This window comes from Alternaria ethzedia (genome assembly GCF_023757985.1).
Source record: "Alternaria ethzedia strain BMP 0044 chromosome Unknown scaffold_68, whole genome shotgun sequence".
NCBI classification, from domain to species: Eukaryota; Fungi; Ascomycota; class Dothideomycetes; order Pleosporales; family Pleosporaceae; genus Alternaria; species Alternaria ethzedia.
The window spans coordinates 1-19,318 of NW_026056261.1; the positions used below are offsets into that span (position 1 = coordinate 1).

The window sequence follows — 19,318 nt, forward strand, 5'->3', positions numbered from 1 at the left end:
ACCCTCCCCATTCCCATCCCCACCTCCATCCTTCTCCACCAGCACAGCCCCCTCATCAGTATCAAACGCCTTCCTCTTCCTCTTCAACTCCTTATCCGTCTCCAGCATCTCGCTCACCCTACCCAGCTTCCCCGTATCCCTTCTCAACATGAATTTAAAGTCGTCGAGCTTGATTTTGGCGCGGCGTGCGTGGTGCGCGACGGACGCGGCTTCGTGGCAGGTTTCGATGATGTAGTCGGTTATGATTTCGTCGAGGACGCGCATGGTTTCGGGGAGCGGGTAGTCGTTGTCGCCGAAGGCGAGGAGGAAGGCTTCTACTGGAGATGAGGGGAGGGCGGGTTAGTTTGGGTGGATGGTGGTGATCGGGGCTTGGGGGTTTGGGTGCGCGTTGGGGGTACTGATGGATTGGGGTATGGGGACTTACAGTCTTGCGTAGGAAACTGCTGGCCTTTTTGCCGCAGGCGCATACGTGGCTCTGTCATGGTGTTGTGTCTCTCGCGCTCTTTGTCGTTGTTCGACTGCCTCGTTCTCCTCTCTCAGCGCTCTTCTTGATCTTTGCTTCGTCGCCGCTATCCGTAACAATCGCGTGTGGTTCCTGCGCGCAACGCCCGTACAATGAGTTTCCGCGGTGCCGTAATAGTCGTTCTTCGATAGTTGAGGTGAAGTCGCGATCCTCCGTCGCGCTTGTTCCAGCAACAATAGCTAGCGCGCTGCGCGAGCTGCAATGACGATCCCACATGCGGCGGTCGGGAGTGCGCACAGACCAGCTGTCCGTGGGCGCAACCAACGTTCACCAACTACAGTAAAGCGACAATCTGGCCTAACGCGCGCGCTTTCACTAGGCAGCAACCTTTACCTACCCTCTCTCTGACTACGAGCGCATCTACTCTGGGATATACGCGAAGACACTACGAGCGACGAACGCAGACTATTCGACACCTATCCAAAACCACCACGATAAACCCTCCACCTTCGCATCTACATCCACATCCACATCCACATCCACTACTATCAAAATGGCCCGTACCCCGCTTTCCCTCTCGTCCATGTTCGCTAACAATCTCAAAGACCGCACTCTTCAACTTCCAATCCCTGCTCCTCGTAATCCTCCTCACAATCTGCACGGCCACGTACGCACACGCGACTTTCCCGGGCCCCCTCGACCGAAACAAGGAGAAGTATTGGATATCGCCTGTTTGGAAGGCTGCGCGTGTGGGGGAGAGGCTGAGCCCGTATGTTAGTTTGGCTTGTGTTGTTATGGCTGTAAGTGGGATTTTGTGATAAGAAGGGAGGGAGGAGGGAGGGATAGGGGAGGGGGGATAGGGGAGGAGGGAGGGGGATGGGATGGGGATGGAGATGGAAGCTGACGATACACAGGTACTGCAGTTTATGAGTTGAGCCGGTTGTGCTGTAGGAGGATACATCGTAGCGAAGGCGAACAGAGGGATTCGCGGAGGACACATTTACAAAGCGAGGCGTTATGGGAACAGCATCAGGAACCGGGCAATGGACATGTCGATCAAACTACCAGTCACGCATGCCGTCGAGGTCAACCTTCACATTGACCAACAAGCCACGGCAGGCAATCAGCGACAACACCAAAATCACACAAACCCATCCCACCATATATATTTAACAAGATTTTCATAAAATTAAAAAGGTTATATACATAAAGGCAGCAAACAAATCGCGCAAGCAAGCTTTCACACTCCTTGCCATCATTTTAGCCAAATGCCAGTGTACCAGCACAACCCCCAAAAGACTTTCCATCTAATACCACCCACTCCATCCCATAAAAAGATGAAACAACAACCACCGACCAGAGACACCACCCAATTTCGTACATATAGCAAAAGGTGATGATACACGACGTTTCCAGCGCCTAAACTAAAGAGCCACCTTCCTTCCTTTCTGTGATGGGAAGGGATGGGAAGGACAACGACTCGCTCGACTCGTGAGATGAGAGTTTCTGACACATTTTGAGGGCATTTCCGTAAGAACAGCAGTAGAAGTGACACGCAGGTAAGAATATAAGTAAACCAAACATCAAAAAGCAGAACATGTTGGAATGCCCTGAGCCAGCCGGACCGACTCCGTCCATTGCTGGTAACCCGTGTATAAGTGAAGAATGGAGAAAAGCCGCCGGTGTTGAGTAGAAAGAAAGAATACCATAGCTCCATGACAAGTGACATCGTTAAGGAAGAAGGGGATGAGAAACAGCAACAGCGTGAGCCGGACCTAACTCGCTCTCGCTGCTCAGTGCTTCCGGCTTCCCTCTCCCTTTTCGAAGCAGCCATGGAGGGCCGGTCGTGAACCCCTGCGTTCCTGCACACCCTCGACGTCACTCGCATCCTCGACCATGACGTCGTCGCCGCCGATGGAAAGATCAGGTTGGCTGTGTGCATCGTCAGCGTCTTCATCATCGTCGTCGTCGTGATCGCTGACAAGCCCAGGGTTGGACTCAACCGTGTGAGGGCTGAGATCTACCGGTGAGCTTGGCATGTGATGATCGCCTTCAGACTTGGTGGGAGACGGGAACGACAACGGCAGGCGCGCGTGACTGGAATTGCTGCCCTTCTTGCTGCCTGGTCGTGCTGACGGGGCTTTGCTTGCGGGTCCGCTGGCAGGGAGGCGCGCTAGATGCGGCGGCACTGCTGACACGGGGGTCGGGGCAGGGCTGTCGTCATCCGAGGCATCCATGGCGTCCAGGTCGACCTTTGCGCGGGCAGTCTCGACAAGCTCCTTGAAGTCGCCTTGGGCGCCGCTGTTGGCGAATCGGGCAGCAAGGTAGGGCGTCGATGATGACTTGGCAAAGTTAGCCGGGGTGGTAACCTTGGAATCGTCACGTGGTGAGGCGTTCTGATCACGGTGTACCTCCCGGGCTTGTGGGACGGGTGCGGATTGTGATGCTAGTGGGTGGACGATGCCGGGAGTGGCAACAACAGGGAATGACACAGCTGGAGGCGCAACTGGAGCGCTCGCAGGTTCGGCAGCGGCAGCGGCAACAGGAGTACCAACATTGTCAACATCCACAGGAACACCACATGCGATGGCTGCAGCGTCGTGGCTCTTGAAGACCTGCGTGTGCTTGATCCGGCAGTGATTGAGGAAACCCTGGGTGTTGGAGAAGTTGCTGTGGCCACACGGGGCGCAGTACAGGCGCACCCACTGACCGTCCGTCGATCGCTTGTGCAACAACGGGTCGACCTTGGGCGCTGGTGCTGGAGTTTCACCAAGGGGCGTGAGCTTCAACATTCCAGTTGAAGTTCGCGACGTGCGGCCTCTGTGAGACCCATAGTCAGCAAAGCTGCCGCGCGTCGTCCTGCCTTCACCAGTGCCAAAGTACCCTTGAGCTTGCTGAGCGAATGCGCGTTCAGATACAGGGTCGAACTTGGCGTCTGAGATCAACCATTTTGCGTAGTGGCGAGTGTACGGGCCGTCGGTGACTCCCCAAGGAGCAGCATACTGAGGTTCTGTCATGCCAGAGCTGGGTTGCAATGAAGCACCAACCCCGAGACTGACATCCTCACTAAGGCCTTCGGTACCGGGGAATGGGATGAGCGAACAACGCCTCAGCTGCTCGAGAGAAACCTGGCACTTGGCGAGCTCCTGTTCAATCAAACGAAGTTCGTTGTGCTTGAGCAGAATTTCGTAGTTGATTTGCGCTTCGATGGCTTGTTGCACAGGGGTCAGTCCAGAGTCCATGGTGGTCGATGGCGTGTTGATGGAGTCAGGTTTGGCAGTCGTTTGTTGAGGTTTCGCGGCCTTGCTCTTGCTTGCGCCCTCTTTCCTCGGCTGTGCCTTGGGTCGCGCATCCACTTCAGTAGAAGTAGGAAGACGTCCATTGTCGGTCGCAGCTTTCGCGTTTGCATTCGCATTTGCGTTGACCGTCGACGGTCTCACCTCACCATGCGCGCCCTTCCACTTCTTGGCTACTGGCTCAGGGCTGTCAGTCCGTTTCCGCTTGATCTTATTCATGTTGTTCATGAAGTGTGGCATGTCGACCGGCAGCGGTCTTGACTTGTGGAGCGTCGACTTCTCCATGATCTTGTCGCCAGGCGACTCGTTACACCATGGGAGGCGGAACATGGACTGCATTGTGAAAGAAGTGGAAGCCTAAAACCAACAGAGCTCATCTGTAGTTGTGAGGGTCGTGCGCATCGAAGTCGAGTGCTAGTGAGGCTGCAGGATGACGTTGCAGCAGGCGCAACAACAGTAATGCGCGACTTATATCTTCGGGAAAATCGAAGGGCAAGTCGTGCAGGAGAGAATATTAAAACGGGTAGGGGGTATCAAGTGCGGGCGAAGGAGTGCAGGAAGAGAAGCAACAAGCAGTTAAGCCGTTGAGGTGGTGACGTGGAGGGCAAGAGGCGCGATGATCGGCCACTCAAGGTTGATAAGGAAGAGACAGCCGCACCAGCACGAAATTCCGGGCAAGAATTCGTGAATACAGGAGAGAGGGGCGTATTACAGGCGTGCAGGGCTACAAAAGGCCGTGGAGAGGCGGTGGTGGGGGGGAAGGTGAGGGGATGGTGTGCCAGACGGCGATGATGTTGTGATGAAGGGCAGCGACGACGAAGTTCGGGGGGAGCAGTCATTCAGCGCATTTCCACACGTACGGGCTGGCCTAAGCCGCGCTAGCCGGGGGGCCCCGGTCAGCCCACCTCCTTGCCGGAATTGGCGATGTTGCCCTTGCGTCTCAGACAAAAGTCTCGACAAAGCAATTCACATGAAAATAGCAGACACCTCTGGTAGTCACCTTCATACTGTATCGCAACTCCACCGCTCACTGGACGACGTCGCTGCCAGCTGCGCGCCCAAGGTTTGCTTTTCGCGCAATTTACATCATTATGGGGCCTTTCGCTAAGTGTTAGCCAAGGGGCGCATCCGCTAAGTCGCTGCCAGCAAACGTTTAACGACTCAAGTCGTCTCAGTGTCGTTATGTCATCCGCTGCCGGCTGTCCGCGGGGAGTCAACGTGGTGGGAGTAGGTGGCACCACGCGAGACAGCAGCAGCAACAACAGTTGCTGTCGCACTGCACTGCACTGCGCATACGCCAGGCAACAGCATCACTACCATCGGAAGCCTCGGATCAAAATACGATCCTGGATACACTACCTAGGTCCCTGGGTATCGCACTCAATAGTCTACATCCAACACCCACAACCCACCAGGCCTCGATCACCATCCGGTGAAGTTTACACCTCACCCTCGCCGTGTGGAACAAGGTACTCTTCTTAGCCCAAGTCAATTATGCGTCCAAGCCTGGACGCTCCGGCGCCATTTTGTGGCGTTGGGCTTGGCCTGCATGCGCGGCCTCCCTTAGTGCCGCCCTCCACACTGGCGACCACCAACCGGCCCACTCAGACGCCGCGAGCCTGCACCCCCCAGCTGAAACATTCTCAACACCACGATGGCGATCGGCTGGTCGTGATCGTACGCTCACGATTGAAGACGTCATGTGATGTGTTGGAGATATATACTTGGATAGATTCGGGTGGCGTGAGAGACGACGAGAATGTTCTTCGAAGAACACTGTATGTCACAAGGACCGTAGAGAGGCAAACTCCCACCGCGATATGACTCTTATTGGAAACGGTGATGGGATTGCGTGGAGGGCTAAACCTTGGAAGCTTATCGCGGTCCCGGGCGGTCTTCCGTCTCCGGTTTCGCCCGTGCTTTCGATGCAGCTTGCGTCGGCACGTGGGTGCCCCGATGCACGCTCCGGATCAAACACCGCGGAAATGCTCCCAAGCATCGAGAACACCAAACACTCATGTTGAAAAGAAGGAATTTCGCGATTCTGATTCTGCGCATCACGCGCTGCTACCCGGAGCATGGGAAATCGCGGCTTGAAGATAAATTCTTACATCCGGTGATGTCAATACCGGCGCATCTGCGGCGCTCGCTTCATCTTTGTCGCTGTCGCAATCGCCATTCCAGTTGCCATCGCGATTATGGACTTGGATCCCACGACTCGTCGCAACCAAGAAGAGAACGCGCTTTTGACTCAGAATGAGGCCGGATCCAGCATCGGGCTGGTCACTGGAATTATAGCTTAGTGTGTACGGGATATTCTCGATAGCTCTGAGGTTGTCCGCTGCAGTGTCCGGCGTGTCACCGCTTGATGGCATTTCTCAACGTATCCTACTCCGTCGGTAGTTTCCTGATGGCACAATTATACTGCATCACCACCGCAGCTTCGCTGGGGCATGATTTGATCTGAAGCCTACATTGCTTTGCAATGCTATCAGCTTTTGTCTCATATGTCATTGTAGACGGCAGCGCACCTGTTCATGTTTTTCCATGTATAATGGGCCTCGATGCTGCATCCCTCCCAGCTGCGACCCATCGTTGTGTCTTCTGAAAGGATGTCTCTCTTTGGTATCTTTGAGTCCAGGAGACGACAAAGAATTTTTCTCCGAGTTGTGTGCAGGCCAGCTATATATGTGTTCTTCAATGTGGCAGATCAAAGCGATGTCCATGTGGTCTTGAAGCCTTGAATTACTGCCGGCCTGATTTTTATGCCTATTCCAGCCAGTATTCCCTATACCAAGACAACCTCGACCAACTCTGGTTCCTCCACATCGTGGCAGTAAGCAAAGCACATGCCCACGAGACGGAACGTGGCAGGGCCTGCAGGGCTCGCTTGATGATAAGGCCGGATTATCAACCCACTGACCGGAGGCATATGGACTCCGTCTTCATCTTTGTGGCTGAGTGCTTCAGCGGTACGAAACACAAAGTCCCCAGTCTGTACTTCTGCGAAGGCGATGCCGAACGCTGCACATCCTTCGTGTTCGTAGCGGAACGGATAGAGGCCCTGCAGTACTCGCCTCGCTTCCGACACAAAACTGTCATGGTCTATTTCATACTTCCGTTTTGGATCTTCTTCCAGTGGTAATCCGAAAACCTTCCTTACGTATTTATGCATTTCGGTGTAGTTACTCGACTTGATTTCATCGTGCCACCATGGTGTAGTCAGAGAGCCTTTGACCTCGACACGTGGTCGTGACAACATCGTTGGCGCGCGGGTAATCGCGAGAATGACTAACCACGCCACGATGTCTCTGGATATTGTTGAAGCCTGAACAACAAATTGACGGACAACAAATCGACGACCAAGCATCGTTTTCATAGATGCTAGCATGTCCAGACGGCAGGTGCTCGGTTGAACCTCGCAAATGCGATCGGTAGAACCACGGAATCGAAGCGCTCTAGAGTTGTACACTTCTATAAACATGGCTGTATCTCCTGTACCCAGCTTCATTGAGGGGAAATAGTAGCTCTCGGGGGCGTCGCGGACATCTGGCGAAAATCGAGGATTCTTCGTGTGGAGTGTGAGCATATCCTTCATATCCTCCATGGTCTTTTCTGTGTTCCAGCTGGGTACCCATGAAGGCCAGCGCTTGTCTTGCTGGGAGAGTGCCCCAAATTCGATGACTTGTGCGAGAACTTGAAAACCATGCCCAGATCCAACCGCAGCGGCGGCAAAATCGGTATAGACGTCCGAAAAGTGACTGTTGTAATTCACCGGGCACACTCGCATCAACGGTCTAACTTGTACAGGGGGAAGCTTTGTACTTAGCAAGAGACCGTACAAGGCATACAGGCGATCGCGTTCGTCGACACAATTGGCACGATGATACTGCTCCAGAAGCCCCAGTACTCTCTTAATCGCGTGATGTGGGTTTCTTTCCATTCCCTCAACATAATCTTTCTTCTGCGTCCTTGAAGTCTCCAGACTTTCAATAGTTTCGAGGGCCTGTGTTGCCACGGTAGCAAAACTACAGGCACCGTGCTCACGCTGGCTACTATCAAGAAGACTGCGATGAAAGTGCGCGCCCTGGTGGAATCTAACCCACGGAACTTCATGAAATCCGCAATGAACGATCACCTCGCGGGCAAGGGATACCTCTTGCAGGATCCATCGTCTTGTGAACCAAGCCCGATGGAAGAACTTCTTCACACACAAAGAGAGTGACGTCGTTTCGTCGGAACAACGACTCCAGACCTTCCTATCTATGGTCTGATGAAAGATTGTAACATAGGCCTCGTCCATGAACGAAAAACCCGGTTCGGGGTCACCGGTCCTGAACATTGGCCACACAGAATCAATCTCTTCGTCCGTTGCGGGGCCTAGCCAGACGTGTACTTTGCAAGCCAAGGCATAGATAATGTCCATCGTACGCACTTGTCGGCTCTTTTCTTGCCTTTCGGCTTGGTCGATGCAGACTTTGCCTTGGGTCAGTAAAGCCGGTGTGATGGAGAATGCATCAGTACGTACTAGCATCTATCCAGAGATAACATGACTCTGTAGGCTTCCTCAAATGTCGCAACATTTCATCGACGGTCGCCGTGATTCGGAGCACTTTGCCATCGCAATTGAGGGACACAAAATTCTCTTGAGTGCCCCAGCAATAGGATACGCAATCGTAAGCTGGCGGGGCTGCTTTGGCGTCCCTAATCTTCTGTACCACGAGGCTGCCGCGGAGAGGTTCAGCGAACGCGCCTGGCTCCAAATGGAGGACGCGGATCTCGTAGCTGGCGTTCATTGGTTGATACTGGTAAGGCGCCTCATGATCCTCCATCTTTGGTTGCCAGATCTGGGCTTGATGTATGACCCACGGCAAGTCGGATCAAGGCAGTTGAGACGTCAGGTTTGCGCGGCGGGTAACATCAGCTTTGTAGCATACTGCAGAACCCGTCCGGCTAAACAACAGGGTACAAGGCAAGAGAAAGGGGCGCAAAGTAGCAGAGATTACCCAGCCGACTCTATAGGTTTTCATGTCAAGTCGCACCAACCCCGCACCCGCGCATCCAAGATGAGGGCATGCGGCGCAGTCGACACACCCATGGACCGGGATATGTTGTTCAGTCATTGGACGTGTACGCGAGTGTAGCACAGCGACTGCGGGCTATAAAGCGATGGGTTGGCAGCGACGTCGTGAGTGCCAGCTTCATAGCAGAGCGATAGCCGCCGATGTAGCCGTCGGAGAGTGCTATGACATCATCGACATCAACACACGCGAACGCCGTATGTCCTCGCGATTGATGGCTTTACCTTGTCGCGCGCGTATAGAGATGGAGTTCGCGTAGTGTACGATCCCGCGTTCGAAAGACGTGATGGAAGCCTCCATGATCAGGTAGGACCGTGACTAGGCGCCCGTAGCCGATCGCCCCTTCCCCATGAAGCCGCCTTAACTCATCCCGCAACCATCACATATATCCACACCGCACAACACAATGGCCATCACCAACGTCGCCCTCATCGGTGGCACAGGCACGCTCGGCGCACCCGTCCTCAACGCGCTCAAAACCTCCGAGTTCGACATCTTCGTCCTCAACCGCCAAACATCCAAATCGGTCTACCCCAAAACGAAAGTCATTACAATCCCCGATGATCTCAACGTTGATGGAGTCGCCAAAGTACTACGAGAAAACAAGATCGACGCCCTCGTCATCACCATCGCAGGAAGCCATGTCGAGTCGCAGAAGAAGCTCATCGATGCCGCATTCAAGGGCGGCGTGAAGCGCGTCATGCCCGCCGAATTCGGCAGCTGCGATTCTGCGGATGACAAGACGAATGAGATTCTACCGCTGATGAAGGGCAAGAAAGACGTGCGAGATTACCTCCTGACATTGGAGAACAAGGAGCGCGAGGACGGCATGGGGAAGCTGACTTGGACGAGTCTCGTCACCGGCCACTTCTTCGATTGGGGCATGACCTGCGGTCTACTGAAGTTCGATGTAAAAGGGCGCAAAGCATACATTCTCGACGGCGGTAACATCAAGTTCTCCGCTTCGAACCTGGACTTCATCGGCAAAGCAGTCATCAAGATCTTGGAGAAGCCAGATGAAACTGCTAACAAGCTACTCTACGTCCACAGCCACCATGTCACGCAACTCGAGGTTCTTGCTGCGCTGGAGAAGGCTACAGGCGACAAGTTTGAGCGCATCGATCAGAACAGTAAGGAAGAGCTGGACGTTTCTCGGCCGAAGATGCTGAGTGGAGATGGTGAGGCGAGGGAAGAGGTCGTCGCAGTGTGGGGAGTGGTCGCTGCGGACTGGAAAGAGAAGGAAGGCTTTGCAAATGATCTGCTAGGGCTGCAAGAGGAAGATCTCGATGAAGTCGTACGAAGGGTTGTGGCGGATTTGTGAACGCGGGTCCGTTGTAGAATAGAGCCGCATACCTCAACGCGGGCAAGTCAACGATGGTTACGGACGTGATAGTAGTCTACCAATCACGCTAGTCGCGAAACTGCTATCCAGCACTAGTGATACCCGTCTAGTAACAATATGCGGGGGAATAAACTCCCACAAAATCACGTTCCCACGCAACGATGAATCACCATGACGGCTACACCCAAAGTTAATCGCAGGACGACTTCAGGTTCGAGAGCGAAGCCCAGAAGACTGCCAAAGGTCATGATTAGTCGTCATTGCGCGGTGTACCAAGTCCTACGTCCTCTTGTTAGTCCCAATGCGGTGCATGATTAGCGCAGCCCTTAGTAACCACTCGGTTGTGATTACTATTCCTAATCACGTGTAGCCTACCTAGGTAAATCTACATCGTCGGCATGCATGAATGTATTTGGATATTATATAAGCCTCGTAGTAAACCCGATATCCAGACAACCAACACAACGCCTTCTCCCACAACATTTCCCAGGTAAATCCCAACTCAAAGCCTCGTACCCGCCCGTCAACCACAGCAATGCCTCTCTGGATCATCTACCACCCCCCCAACACCTTCACCTCGCTCCCCGATAAAACCGCCCTCGCAAACGAAATCACAAAACTCTACACCATCGTCGGCCTCCCTAGATTCTACGTAAACGTCCTCTTCCAGCCCATTCAACCCGAGTCTTTCTTTATCGGCGGCGTACCCCGTCCCTCACCCAACAGCGAAGCAAACAAGCCCGGCCGCGATAGCTCAGTGTCTATGATACGGATCAAGATGGAACATCTTGCAAGGCAATTGTACTTACATCCCTATGTTCATCTCTCATGGAAGTATGTGCTGACGCATGAGAACAGTACTTCACTCGAGCACAAACACCGCTTTATGGATGCTGTGGACAAGGCGTTGAAGCCGTTTATTGCGGATAAAGGCTACGATTGGGAGTATAGTTGTGAAGATGTAGACAGGGATTTGTGGAAGGTGAATGGAATGGTGCCGCCGATGCCGGGGACGGATGCGGAGAAGGAGTGGGCGGAGAAGAATGTTGCTGTGCCGTTTAGCGCGGAGAAGGGGGGGTTGGCGGGGAAGTTGTAGGGGATGGTGGATGAATAGAGACACTAGCGAGTATGAGAATGCCTATGAACATGAAGGTGCTAGCGGGTATGAAGATAGCTAAGTACTTGAGGATGCTAAAGAATACGTCGACGCCAAAGAGTGTGGAAATGCCTGTAAGCGTCGTGTGTAGTCTGTAAATGGCTTCTTCAGATTCGTGTGGTAGTTTTATGTAGTTAATAAGCGATTGCTATGACGATGTGACTTGTAAGCGGAGAGGGGACTTGAAAGCGAAAGAATAATAAGGGATCGGTTGAATATGGATGTAGGCGTCTGGATTGGGGAAGCTATGTAGTCTCAGGTGTTGTGGTTCGAGGACGATGGCGCAGTGCGAGTGAACGTTACATCATGCCGAAGTCTCGATTCTCAACTTCCACCTCGTCGCGCGACTCACGCATCATCTTTGATGCCCACTGTCATTATGAGATGCCACAGCAGTATGGGAGTAAACTGGGGATAGGATGACTCTGGTGTCGAAGGTCGACGTTGGCCGCGCCTTCCTTCCACGGGTCGCTCTCACCTCACTCGCCAACGAAAAGCGCGTTTGCTCTCATAGTAGCGTATCCACCGCTACCGACACAATGCCTTACCTTCACTTTGTTTGCAGAGCCTTCACTCACCAGCCCCTCCCACGCCAGCTTCCAGCATGAAGCTCCACATCCTCACCCTCGCAGTGCTCGCGACACTGGCCTCGACACACGTCCTCCCTCCCAGAGATACCTCACTCACGAACCTCACCTACGGTGTCAACCTCAAAGATACACCCGAAGACCATGCCGCAGCGACATTCGATCCCTCCACCGTCCACACCACCGCCGACCCCCCACCCCCCAACGCCAAATACGACAAAGCCGTCTCCACCGGCCAAACCCTCGACTCCGCCATGAAATCCAAAGACAACATCGCGCGCTGGCTCTTCAAAGACTTCCCGCAATACGCTGAAACCTGTCAATCCCCGTTCACCGGCGACGGGCGTGCCGACCTCGCGAAATGGGGTTTCGACGACAGTGACGCACTGAGCGAGAAGATAAAGAACGAATGCGACTTCGATGCGTATCATAAGATTAAAGCCGCGTTCGATGAGATTGGTCTTGATACGAAGGCGGCGAAGGATGGGGGGCCGAATCGGTGTTTCAAGGTTAATCATCGGGATGGGCCGGCGATTAAGAGGGATGAGAAGGGGGAGTTGCCGAATGAGGCGAAGCAGTATTATGATGTTTGTGGGCGGGAATACAGAGTACACCTCACCCTCATTCAACCGCCATGAAAACCGAGGCTAACACACGCACACCCCAGGCCACAGGCGCATCCTACGAATTCGCCGCCAACCCCTCCGGCCTCCTCGCCCTCATGAACATCATGTCCATGACCTACTCCGCAAAAACATACACCTGGTTCCGCACGCCCCTGCCCAGCGAACTCCCCGACATAGGCACCACGCAGGATATCGGGTGGGCCATGTGGAACCGCGTCGGCGCGACTAGTCCCGCTGGATTGAAGGGATTGAAGTATCTGCTTGTGACGCAGGTGATGAATGCGGGGAGTAGAGAGATATTTCGGCATGCGCTGGGCTTGTTGGAGCCGCCGGAGAGTGAGTATAAAGTTTGGCCGGGGCATGAGTTTCTGATGGATGGGAAGGGGAAGGGGGGGAAGGGGGGGTTGGCTATACTGGGTATGTTTGATCGCACAACTCTGATTTCTCGATGGGGATGAAGATGGAGGAAGGAACGCGGGCTAACGAGATACTAGGTTCGCCGGTGGGTCGATGGGCGGGCTATCTCTTGCTCCAGCACAAGGACCAGCTCGGTGGGAATCGGTACATCGAGAAGGTGAGGCTGTTCAAACCGCCCGGGGCGAGCTTGCCATACCTTCTCTTCTACGTCGCGAAGGATCCGTGGGTCGGCGAAGTCAAACCGGTGGCTGCGAAGATGGTGAGCGGGATGAACGTCACGAATGCGTTGGAGATGGATGATGGGATGACTGCGACGGATGTGTCGGTGAAGAGAGGGGATGAAAAGAACCTCATCAGACAGCATGTCGTCGTTGTACGAACATAGCGTGTTGCAACGAGGAGAGCTTGGTTGGCGCATGGAGGTTGCGATAGCCTTCGAAAGGATATAAGACGAGAAAGTTGTACTATCTGCTTCATAGATCGTCAGACGCACCCGTCGACCAGATACAAAAGATTGATCTATACATTCTCAATCAACGAAGGATCTGTAGGCTAATGTTGTTCAACCAGTGGTTGTAAGTCGAACGGCACGGATCTCACACGACGGCATTACATAAGCATGTAGTAGACGAGATCTCCCGCAGCCTCCCCCACCTACCCGGTTGTAACGAAGGGAGATTCAGTGAGTATATGAAGGTTGAGATAGCTTCTTAACACCTCCTCAATGAGAAAAGTCATACCATCTCTCTCAACCTCTGCAGCACAAATATCATCCATATCCCCAAATCCACCACCTCCACCCATCTACACAAAATCAAAAACATCACCCTTATCCCCCACCATCCTCCCCACCCTCTTCCCGCCCACAATCCTCTCCAACTCCATCCTCTCCCACCTCGAAAAACACACCTTGACACTCGCTTCCGCCCTGCTTATCTCCGCCCTCTCGATGCTCTTCCCCACGAACCCCAGTATCTCGTCGTAGAACTTGGGGTTCTCAGGAACGCCGTAAAACACCACGCGCTTCACACCCCTGAGATTATAGCGATGGAAATGGTGCGCGCGGCCGGTGTAGAGAAGGAGGGAATGCTTGCCATTCATGAAATGGGACCGTGCCTTGCGGACGTCGGTTGCGTCTGTGTATTCGCTGATGGATGCGTATGCGATATCGGAATCAACGAGGGAGTTCCTGACGCGTACAAAGTCTAGGTAAGACGGTATAAACACCAACGCACCCAACCCGCCATCTGGTTGTTTTGGTAACCGACTAATACCCGGCAAGACCGAGTTCGTGAAGTATTTAAACCGCGCATCAGGGTCTGTGAGGTGAGACGGCGAGTCGAACCGCGTGAACGTTTGTTTGATTCCGTAAGAGAGTGACTCGATGAGGCCGGCGGTGTGGTCCGGTACGTATTTCAGGCGGCCGGCGTAGTTGCGCATGTGTTTGTTAAACAGGGTGTTTATCTTCGGTGTTAGGAATGCGGATAGAATGATAGTTTGACGGATGTAAGGTGCATGGCCATCTAAATACCAACTCCTCACGCGCGAAAAGTCGCAGCCATGCGCATCTTTCGGCTGGAGATTCAAGTGCTCGAACACGTATTCTGCGTGCTCCCAATTTTGCATTAGCGCTGCGTCGGCTTGTTCCATGATGACCATTTCGATGGAGGAGAGGAAGTCGGAGTCGCCTTGTTTCTTTTTGGGGTCGCCGGTTTCGATGGCGCGGCGCAGACCGAGGGTGGATGCGAAGATGATGTCGGAGTTGTAGAATGTGGAGTAGAACTTCAGCGTCTTGCGTGTGAGTTTTACGCCGATGCGGAATTCGTTGTCGTCGTTTCCTTCGAACAACTCGCGGAAGTCGGCGGGGCGGTCGGGCGAGAATTTTTCTTCTGGAAGGGAGAAGGAGTCGAGGAAGCGCTTTTTGTTTTCTTGCTGCTCGAAGGCGTGGAGCGAGGTTAGGGAGTCGAGGACGCGGACGCAGGCTTGTTTCGTCTCGAGGAGGAAGAGGATTTTGGGGCGCGTGAATCCTTGGTCGCGGTATTCGATGTCGGGGTCGGAGGAGTCTTTGGATGTGGAAAGCTTGGCGTTGTTTTTGAGGACGCGGTCGCGGGTTGTGAGGATGTGGTTTAGGGCGTGCAGACAGGTTATGTCGCGTAGACGGCTGGCGTTTTGGACTGTTCTTGCGCCGAAGAGCAGGTCTTGGTAGCCGAAGATTGAGGGTGCGATGGCTTGTTCTAGCTCATCGAAAGCGCCGACCTTCTTCTGGGCGTTTTCAACAAGTCGCGCTTTCAACTGGACGTCGCGTACACTTCTTAGCTTCCGGGTTGGCTTGACCTCGTCGCTGGGAACCTGGAATATGCCGACGCCCTTTCCGGACGCTCGATCCAGCTTCTGTGATGTCCACTGGTTGGCTGCTATCCGCTTGAGTCGCATGGCTAGTTCGTTCTCATCGGGGTTCGCAAAGTGCTTCTGGTAGGCCTGCTCGAGCTCCTGCTCTTCCTGGTCGTCATCCTCCGCGTCTTCATCATTATCAACCTCAGCCTGCTCGTCCTCCGCCTCGTCGCCCTCCAGTGTGGTAGATTCAGCGTCGTCGTCTACTTCGACCTCCTGTTCAGGCTCATCGTGCTCCAGCTTCCGCCTCTTCTTGCGATGCTCTTCCGAACCAGTATTGCGCGACGAGAAAGACTGCAGAAGAGTCGCATAGGCGTTCGAGATGGGTTGCGCTTCTTCTTCCTCCTCTTCGTCCGAGACATCGTCTTCTGATACGTCGGATTCGCTCTCGTCGGATGGGGTGGGTTCGCGCATGGGGATGTTCCTGGTATTGTTAGGATTGGACTAATGTAACTGCGACCAATATCCGTACTCACGAATCTTCGACCTCGTCTCGTGTTCTCGCTGCGGCAAATCCGCCTCTGCTTCCACCTCTTCCACGACCTCTCATGCCGCCTCTGCCCCTTCCCATTCCGCCGCCTCTGCCGCCTCTACTGCCGCCCCTTCCTCCTCCACGAGCGCCGCCTCGTCCTCTCATTGGCGCCATGCCGGTTGCGCGGTGTATGCGCCGATGTGTAGGGAGCTTGATGCAAGGTGCGGGTCTTTTCGCAATGAGTAGTGGAGGTGGGTGGAAGTTACGACCACCTCTTGCGCAGGCAGAGAAGTGAAGTATATGGATGTGAGAGGTAGAGTTGTCCCGTTGAGATACTTCGTAGGTTAACTCCGCGCCGCGAAAAAGTTCAGATGGTCCGTGCAAGCGAACGCACCCTGCCCAGATTTCGTGAAGAATATCGCTGCGTGCCCCACCAACCACATTTGACGTCTCCGAGCGCCTCACCACACGCCCACCACCACGCCCACCCGCAATACCCTACCACCATCACAACCGCCACCATGGCCGAGAACGACTCCTTCCTGCATCTGGCGCGCCCGCTCGGCCCCGCCTCCATGGGCACCCAGCCGTCGACTGCCCCGCTGAACGTCGCCATCCAGCCCCAGGTATGCGACAAGCCACGGTCGAGGCTGCCTGCTCTACTCTCTGACACCATCTGCTAGGCCGTCTTCTCCATCCTCGACCACTCCCTCCGCCGCCCCGCCGAGCAGGAGCGCGTCATCGGCACCCTCCTCGGCACCCGCAGCGAAGACGGCACCGAGATCGAGATCCGCAACTGCTATGCCGTCCCCCACACCGAGACGGCTGAACAGGTCGAGGTCGACATGGACTACCAGAAGCAGATGCTCGCCCTGCACCTGCGCGCCAACCCCCGCGAAGTCCTCGTCGGCTGGTACGCGACCAGCAGCGACCTCAACACCTTCTCCGCCCTCATCCAGAACTTCTACAGCCAGCAAGGCGACGGCACATGGCCACACCCCGCCGTCCACCTGACTGTTTCCACCGTCCCCGGCCAGGAGATCGAGTCCAAGACGTACATCTCGGCGCCCATTGGCGTCACCGCCGAGCGCGCCGCCGACTCGTGCCTCTTCATCCCCGTGCCCCACGAGATCAAGTACGGCGAGGCCGAGCGGTCAGGCCTGGAGCTCATCTCGTCCGCCAAGGACCGCGAGGACCGGTCGCAGGACGTCATGACGGACCTTGACTCGCTGGAGACGGCCATCACACACGTCCTGGACATGCTCGAGCGCGTCTCCAACTACGTCAACAACGTGCTGGACGAGGAGGCCGAGCCATCCTCCGCGCTGGGCCAGTTCCTGATGAACGCCCTCAGCCTGGCACCCAAGGTCGAGCCCGCCGACATTGAGCGCGACTTGTACGTCAGAAATATTTATACTTCCAGACATATGCTAATAAATTCCAGCAACGCACACATCCAAGACGTCCTCGTCGTATCATACCTCGCCAACACCATCCGCACACAAATCGACCTCTCGAACCGTCTCGCGACCGCTGCGCTCACCATGGGCGGCGGCGACCCTCTCGCTGGCGACGGCAAGAAGGACGGCGACAACAGGGGCAAGGGCGGCGACCGACGAGGCGGCGGCAAGGGCAGGCAACAAAGAGAGCAGGAGGCATGAATGGGATAAAAGGCACACTGCATGGAGTTTGGCGTTCTAGTGACATGCCACTGCTAACGCAGTAAGCGCGACATCGCGCGACATGACGCTCTGGGACTAGCGTTATCAGGAAGAAGTCGGGTTTGAGGTCAGACAATGGTCGCGAGGGCTATGATGAGAGACAATGTGATCAGGGGGGTGATTTACTCGTGAGCGAGCGAGCGAGCGAGCGAGTTAGAGTCTGTCCGAGAAGCGCTGTATAACTACTACATTCATCCCTGCGGTAGCATTGACGGCATTTGGCCATATGCATGAAAAGTCATGAAATGAACAAGATTAAACAGCTGGGGTTGTACGTGTGATTTCATTTCCCGATTCAGACACGGCTTGTTCGCTATTTACATTTTAGTGCACCATGATAGAAGCACCATGATAGAAAAGCAGGCATGCACCTCGGAGTTGAAATCCAAGATATGACGCAAGAGGAAAATGCACCGTGATGGAGACCACGATAGAGCGCAAAAGGAAAGTGCACCGTGATGGAAACCACGATATGAAGCGAAGGGAAAATACACCGTAATAAAGACCACGATATAACGCGAAAAGAGAGTGCACCAGATCGAGACCTGATAGAACGCGAAGGGGGATGCACCGTGATGAAGACCACGATAGAATGGAGTGCACCAGATATACATCTGATAGAGCGCGAAACCGAAATGCACCGTGATAGAAACCACGATAGAACAGAGTGCACCGTGATACACACCACGATATGAAGCGAAAGGAAAAGTGCACCAGATCGAGATCCGATAGAACGCAGTAAAACCATGCTCCGTGCATTCATTAGCCACACAAGCCGCTTGCCATTTCGCCGTCTGCGATAGCCCAATTTTCCATTTTCTGTCTTGGGGTTAGCATCGCTGGTTTGAGAAAGTGTCCTAGGGGTTGGTACTTACTTCGAGGTTCAATAGCCGCGACGTAAGGCGGTTGCAATTGTTGTGTCGATTTGGGTCAATCATTTCGGGACATTCGATTTGGTTCATGTCGATTTGGTTCAATCAATTCGGTTCGCTTGATTTTGGTCATGTCGATTTGGTCCACTCAATTCGATTCATGTCGATTCGTATCATTCGATTTGGTTCAACCAATTCGGTTCGAGGATCATGGTCGAGGACGAGCTCGCGAATGGCCGCCGCAATATGCCACGGATGCTGACGTTTTCGCGACACCTCCAATTCCGATTTGTCGTTTTGCGATTTCGATTGCGATGCTAGCAAGATGGGCAATTCGTCGAGGTTGTTTAGCAATTCCGCCGCTTTGGTTGCAAGGGCAGCGACGGCATTGACTCGCTTTTCTATGGGTATGTTAGCAGGGTGCTTAGAACAGCTGTACGCGTGATCATGACTCACTTCCGACGCCTTTGCATCGCAGGTACAATTCCACAGACCGATTGTCAACAATTCAGCGCCGGTGCGTCGGCAACGAGGCGCTCGAGCGCCTTGATTGTACGCTCGTAGTCATTTTGCAATTGCAATGTTTTCAAGGAGTCATGACGAGGATGAGCGGCGGCTCTAGCGATTTGCGATTCAATGTGTGTCGGCGTAGTGTTCACATTGCGTTTTGTTGTTGTTGCTTCGTGGTGATGGTGTTGTGGTGATGATGGACTGGCTAGGCAGCAGCGGAAGGCAGGCCCGACGCCCCGCATTGATCAGTCACGTGCTTGTGCGTCATCGCCGTTAACACCTGAGCGCCTTCTGCAACACTACAACCGCCGCACGTACTCAGCATCTACCAGCATCGCCTATCGGGTGGTTAACGAAATTGCCCACCATCATCCGCGTCATCGA

At 54.2% G+C, this 19,318-nt stretch overlaps 7 protein-coding genes across 7 annotated transcripts; 4 read left to right on the plus strand and 3 right to left on the minus strand.

The window, feature by feature from the left end:
* Nucleotides 1–23: 23 nt before the first annotated feature.
* On the minus strand, nt 24–482 carry J4E87_011053 (uncharacterized protein; the record flags this gene model as incomplete). The annotated part of the gene is made up of 2 exons (XM_049382620.1): nt 24–317; nt 425–482. Coding segments are annotated over 2 exons (352 nt in total), but the record flags the coding sequence as incomplete, so codon positions are not given.
* A 1,774-nt stretch (nt 483–2,256) lies between these two features.
* J4E87_011054 (uncharacterized protein) lies at nt 2,257–4,089 on the minus strand (the record flags this gene model as incomplete). Its single annotated transcript, XM_049382621.1, has 1 exon — nt 2,257–4,089. One exon carries the CDS (start codon nt 4,087–4,089, stop codon nt 2,257–2,259), a length of 1,833 nt encoding a protein of 610 aa, XP_049227629.1.
* Nucleotides 4,090–9,246: 5,157 nt separating this feature from the next.
* On the plus strand, nt 9,247–10,161 carry J4E87_011055 (uncharacterized protein; the record flags this gene model as incomplete). Its single annotated transcript, XM_049382622.1, has 1 exon — nt 9,247–10,161. One exon carries the CDS (start codon nt 9,247–9,249, stop codon nt 10,159–10,161), a length of 915 nt encoding a protein of 304 aa, XP_049227630.1.
* Nucleotides 10,162–10,717: 556 nt separating this feature from the next.
* Nucleotides 10,718–11,278, plus strand: J4E87_011056 (uncharacterized protein; the record flags this gene model as incomplete). The annotated part of the gene is made up of 1 exon (XM_049382623.1): nt 10,718–11,278. The coding sequence occupies one exon, from the start codon at nt 10,718–10,720 to the stop codon at nt 11,276–11,278; it is 561 nt and encodes a 186-aa protein (XP_049227631.1).
* Nucleotides 11,279–11,942: 664 nt separating this feature from the next.
* On the plus strand, nt 11,943–13,353 carry J4E87_011057 (uncharacterized protein; the record flags this gene model as incomplete). The annotated part of the gene is made up of 3 exons (XM_049382624.1): nt 11,943–12,512; nt 12,593–12,887; nt 13,046–13,353. The coding sequence occupies 3 exons, from the start codon at nt 11,943–11,945 to the stop codon at nt 13,351–13,353; spliced, it is 1,173 nt and encodes a 390-aa protein (XP_049227632.1).
* A 419-nt stretch (nt 13,354–13,772) lies between these two features.
* UTP25 (rRNA-binding ribosome biosynthesis protein utp25) lies at nt 13,773–15,773 on the minus strand (the record flags this gene model as incomplete). Its single annotated transcript, XM_049382625.1, has 1 exon — nt 13,773–15,773. One exon carries the CDS (start codon nt 15,771–15,773, stop codon nt 13,773–13,775), a length of 2,001 nt encoding a protein of 666 aa, XP_049227633.1.
* A 579-nt stretch (nt 15,774–16,352) lies between these two features.
* Nucleotides 16,353–17,492, plus strand: J4E87_011059 (uncharacterized protein; the record flags this gene model as incomplete). The annotated part of the gene is made up of 3 exons (XM_049382626.1): nt 16,353–16,457; nt 16,515–17,227; nt 17,276–17,492. 3 exons carry the CDS (start codon nt 16,353–16,355, stop codon nt 17,490–17,492), a joined length of 1,035 nt encoding a protein of 344 aa, XP_049227634.1.
* Nucleotides 17,493–19,318: the final 1,826 nt, after the last annotated feature.